This window comes from Macrobrachium nipponense, chromosome 13 (genome assembly GCF_015104395.2).
Source record: "Macrobrachium nipponense isolate FS-2020 chromosome 13, ASM1510439v2, whole genome shotgun sequence".
Classification (NCBI taxonomy): Eukaryota; Metazoa; Arthropoda; class Malacostraca; order Decapoda; family Palaemonidae; genus Macrobrachium; species Macrobrachium nipponense.
Genome location: NC_087206.1, coordinates 102,230,851 through 102,236,488, shown reverse-complemented (window position 1 = coordinate 102,236,488; position 5,638 = coordinate 102,230,851). Strand labels below are relative to the sequence as shown.

Genomic DNA, 5,638 nt, shown 5'->3' with positions numbered 1-5,638 from the left:
AACAACACAAAAAAAGCAACACACACACCCACTAACAACCCACATATAATCCAACAGGAACTCACATACAACCCAACAAAAACCTCACAGCACAACAACTCCTAACCAACCAATATCAAACTCACAACAAATCAATAACACACAAAACTCAACTGACTTAGTTCCTCCAATAACTGCTGTCACCACTACTGTCACCAGCTCTCACCAAAGACTGACTCAAAAAAACTCAAAACTCTTATCTCTACCAGCAGACAACCCAGCCAGAACTCACTAACAGCCAATACAGTCGTTAACTATCCATACAACAATTACACCCCTCTCTCTCTCTCTCTCTCTCTCTCTCTCTCTCTCTCACACACACACACACACACACAGACGTTGTCAAATGGAACTCCATAACTCCTCCATAGTGTGTGCTTTTTGAAGCCAAATGAGTAAGTTATTTCAGCAAAAAATTATTTACTCCCACTACCCTCATCATGGTAGCTAGTAGACAGATAGATAGACAGACAGACAGACAGACAGACAGATATATAGATAGATAGATAGATATAACTTAATGTGGAGACACATTTGAATTTTGGTAGGAATAATGGGAAACCAGCTGCTGTTACTTCTTGGGGCTTGGAACGTGAGGGGCGCCGGTTGAGGCTTGGGGGGTGACAACTTGAGTGTTGGGGGCAGTTGCTCCCACCCCCCGCCCCCTATGACAACCCAGTAAGCGCTGAATCGCCAAAATTGTCTCAAAAGTAAATTGGATAACATATCTTTTTACCAATAGTAGGTATGGATAGTTACATTTTTGTCCAAATACTCTGTCATTTGTTTTTCAGGCTCTGAGGAACATACTATTAAGATCAGATCATTTAACAGATGAATGATGGTTAGAGAAATAATGTACATATCCATCGCTTTGGGTAGGTTTGCCGTCAACTAAATTTCAATAAATTATTAGATTTAATTACTATAATTAATACACCGAGAAAAGAAATACAATGATTATTTTCATATTTTATTTCAAACCTTCACTATCATAGCAATCAAGGACAAGAACGTTTCATTTTCTGTTTGAAAGACTAAATATCTTTAATCAACGTCATTTGCTGTCACATCACTTTCATTACCTGATTCTAAACATACCACAAGACAACACAGCAACTAGGTTACTAGAAGGATCGTTAATACCAAAAGGCTTTCAATTTGTCAGTTTTCTGATATGCAGGGTTTTATTACTGAATTTTGGCTGTGCAATCATTTGAATGGTGTTTTCTAACACTGAGTATAACCATAGACATAGAGAGGAAAAGCTTATCATAGCTAATTGATTTTTCCTCTTCGAAATTCCCGCTGGGAAGAATTAATGCACATATTCTTGCAACTGGTTGAGTTTAAGGCCGATATTTACAAAAACCCAGGTGCATATTGTTGTGTGCTACAAAGATCTTGTATAGTGGATCTACATTTAAAGAGCAAGAAAACTGTCTTTTTTTTTTCTCTCTGGATTCCATTTTAGAAAATATTTTCGGTAGATGGCGTAAATTCCAAAACACCTCGAATAAACAAGTTCGAACATCTTTGAGTAAAGATGTCATATTTTCACGTCTGAGTTCTATTTCGATAAAAATTTATCGGTTTTTAATATGAAATTTTCATTTGATTCGATAATAATTCGTAATTATACCCATCTGCGTTGCGTTCACTGAAAATAAATAAATGTATTCTAGGTAATCAATGCGCGATATAGTATAGCTATTGAACGAGATAGAGGGCTTCCAACGAACCCGTTTCGAAATTTCCGAACATTCAACAGATATGTTATGCATGCATTGCTAGTCACACATTTCAGTTGTTATTGAATTTTATTCAGGAAAATTCCATAAATTTGTATTTTCTATTTCGCTTCTAGAATTTAATTCTAAAATAATCAGATAATACTTGGTGGATTTTTGTGTCATAGGGGGTGGGACTTGAAGGTTCGTGAAGTCTCGGTCAAAAGTAGTTCGAACAAGATGGTAGCTTATTGTTTACATTGATCAGCTGTGAGGAACAAACCAATGACAAAGAAGAACTATGGCAGCTTCTATGCTCAAATGGTTCCCAGGAACCCTTTACAACGCGGCACTCAATAAGGTGGTGGAATACTATAAAAATAGTTTGAGTGAATTAAAAGTTTTTCCTCCTTCAGTACAATTTGATGTCCTTCATGAGGTGAGGAATTTGACTTTTTGATTGTTTTCGTAACCAAGGGAGCCTACCTTTTTTCACTCTAATTTTATGTGACACTATTAGCTAATTGCAGACAGTATTTATACTTGTTTCGTGCTGCCGCATCTTGTGTTTTCTAGCAGAAATAAGAGTTTTACATATACTAATCTTAATTCCTTCATAGGCTACCTATTAGGGTAGAATATCACAGCAGGCCAACCAGGCCACCTACATTCAACGCTTGCCACCCTCCGAAAAAGTACATTATAACGCGTCCTGACACCCGAGATGGGCATCAGTCGCGACGTGTTGTTGGTGAGAAACGGAGCTAAAGACCTCTACTCTCCTTTCGAAGTAAGTAGGGTAGAATATCACGACATGCTAACCCTCATCACGGTGGACGGGTCTTATTCACTCGATATTTAATTGGTGAAACATGAATACAATTGCAACTCTAAGCATACCATTTAAAAGACTGAAGTTTCGTCAACATATTGTGATATATGAAAGCCCCATACGAACTAAAATAAGCATGTGAGCTCTTCGTAAAATATGTTTTCAAGGCAGTTTTGAAATCCAATATGGCGGCTACGTTTTGCATGGACGGTTTTCATCAGTGACGGCCACCATCTTTCCCCAGCCTTCCCAGCACTCATTTGAACAATGTTAGCGTATGTATGGAACGTTTATTGATCTTACTCAAGATTGCAGTTGTAATCAGCACAATAAAACAACATTTTGTTGCCTATATTAGTGAAAGTATGAAACTTGTTATTCCCGGGGTTATGGTTTGAACTGAATTCATTCTTACCTTGTAATCGGCGGTTTTTATCCTTACTGCCATCACAACTGAAACTCCACAGTGCTTATTTGATTGTTATTATACACATTTTGGTCTCAGTTCACTCCACATTGCACTTTAAACCCTTTGCTGTTCCTGGTTTCTAAGCGCGCGCGCCATAAACACAATTACGAACAGCAGACGACGACAGACGACGAAACCGCAAAGTTTTATTCCCTAAACTGTTTACTTTACTCGTTATTTAGTTTAAATTTACTTTGTTATTTAAAAATTTTGATTTAATTCATGTATATTATCCCTTTTTTACAACAAATTACCCAAAAAATTACAGATATTTCTAAAGTAGATAAAATCAAATGTTTCTAACGTTTTCGACATCTGGCTGCCGAAAACCATAGAGGAACGAATACGGAAAAGTGCAGAGGAACGACTACGTTTTTTTTTTTTTTTTTTTTGCTTTTTTGTTTTTACTAGCACTTTTCATTGATTTCAGTCTTTATTAGTATTTTGAATTTCTTTAATAATCGTATGCCAGAAATAAATGTAACCTTTAATGTTTGCATGCTTTAATGTTTGCATGCTTTAATGTTTGCATGCTAAGAATGGCAAAATCATCGTTGCCACATTAGTGGAGGCTTCACACATATGCCGTTCCATTATTATAAACTGTTTCCATGAATTCTAGTTGTCATAGTAATGCAATAATGATAAAATTGCTAATATTTATGTATATATACTTCCAATACATAGCCTAATTTCACCAATTTCAACGTTTTTGTGTGTAGTCTTATACCCAGTTTGAGGGTCAACACATACCGAATGGCAACAGAGAGAGAGAGAGAGCGAGAGAGAGAGAGAGAGAGAGAGAGAGAGAGAGAGAGAGAGGAAAGGAAGGCGGAGGACGAAGAAGAAAAGGGATGGCGGTGGAGGGGGGGGGGGGTGGGGTGTGGGGTCGGGTTAGGTGGAGCTTTATACGCGTGTTCGTATCCATTTCTGCATAATGGAGTTTTTGTCTCTTGGTACAAGGACAAGTGTCGTTATTCTTTACGATTAGTGATTCACGATACCCTTATAAATTACGGCACTGGGTGTAATGCACTATAGCAAAATCTCGTTCTGTTACGAGTGTTCGTTACAGAAAAAGGTATTGCCCAAAAACGTGCTTGCACTGTCTCTGAAACCCATAGTTGACATGCTGCTTAGTTGTCAATCAAGTTTTTTATAACCAAGTATTTTTTACAGCTAGCTATTGAATAAATTTGTATTTTTCTCAGTCAAAACATATGCCCCTCAATGCTAACTTTCCTCTTTACGACTTTCTGGTCATTGCAAATTCGGCCCCATAATTTCTTATGGTGCGAAAAACAGACAGAGGCCCATGGACCGAAAACGATTGCGTCACACTACGGCGATAATCCCCCCCAGCAGTAAACATCTCATATATCCAAAAAGTAAAATAATAATGATATATATGCGCATTACGATTATACAATTACATGTATAGCTGATACAATCTGCATGAATAACTGGTAAACTGTTCTTGCAATGACAGTTGAGTATAGCAATTATTTACAATAGGTACGAAAGTCAAAGATGTCGTGACGTCATAATACAGAACTTAAAAGAACGTTCTAATTCAGAAAAATAATTACTTAAATTTGAGTCAGAGTCGAGTTACTTTTTCAATAACGAATATTTTGTTCATGAAACTTACCTGTCAGATATATATATAGCTGTATTTTCTGAAGTCCGACAGAAATTCAAAAACTTCCGGCACACACAGTGGTCGGCCAGGTGGTTAGTACCCATTCCCGTCGCTGGGAGGCGGGTATCAGGAACCAGTCCCATTTTCTATTCATAATTTTTCTGTCGCCGGTGCTGGAAACACCTGTTTTCAGTACCTCCGTCTTAGGATTTTGGAAACTCATGGCCGCTAAATATCCTAATTGTCTTTTGATTTATTGACTTGGATTTGTGGCTAGGCATACGCTATCTTAAATTGTTTTGAATATGATTCATTTTTTGTATATCTGATCTAGTTAGGCTAGTTTCAGAGTGTTGTCTGCTAAGATAGGGTGTGGCTACCGAAAGCTTCGGTAGTTCCGCACTCGATATGCCACGAGGGCTATGTGTCTTGCTTCTTTGTTGAGATTTGTCATGTAAGGAGTGTGAGACTTTGTCTAATTCCATAAGGAAGACGTATGATTCATATGTACGCAATTAATCAGTAAACAAACGTCAGGGTAGGCTAACCTACCTGTAGACTATTTTGCCTAACCCTGTAGTATGGCCTACGGGCTATAAATATGTCGTGAGGTAATGCCCTTTACGTTATAGATTCCATCTGTATCTTGGAAAATCTAAGGTGCTCGCTCTCCTATCATTGTGGTGAAAAGTGCTACTTCTGTAGTTGTTACTCCTAACCCTGTAATGTTGCCTTCGGGCCCTAAAACAGTTTCTGTAGAGGGTATTGACCTTTCTCTGATACTCTATCGATTCGTAACTTAGAATCGAAAGTGCTGGCTTTGGAGAGCAAAAGTGAAGTGGCTAAGTGCAGTGACAGTGCCCCTTGTGTAGTGGAGGGTGCGTCAGATCGGCCTTATTTCGCCTCTAGGCCGGGACCTCTGCTTG

The 5,638-nt window shown here is 38.1% G+C and overlaps 1 protein-coding gene across 1 annotated transcript in view; it reads left to right on the top strand.

Moving 5' to 3' along the window:
* The first annotated feature begins 1,948 nt into the window (after window positions 1-1,948).
* LOC135225236 (amyloid protein-binding protein 2-like) overlaps window positions 1,949-5,638 on the top strand; it is a 277,676-nt gene continuing 273,986 nt past the window's right edge. The window contains exon 1 of the mRNA XM_064264566.1: window positions 1,949-2,208. Coding sequence (XP_064120636.1) covers window positions 2,071-2,208 — 138 coding nt within the window. The 5' untranslated portion in view covers window positions 1,949-2,070. The remainder of the gene's footprint in view (window positions 2,209-5,638) is intronic.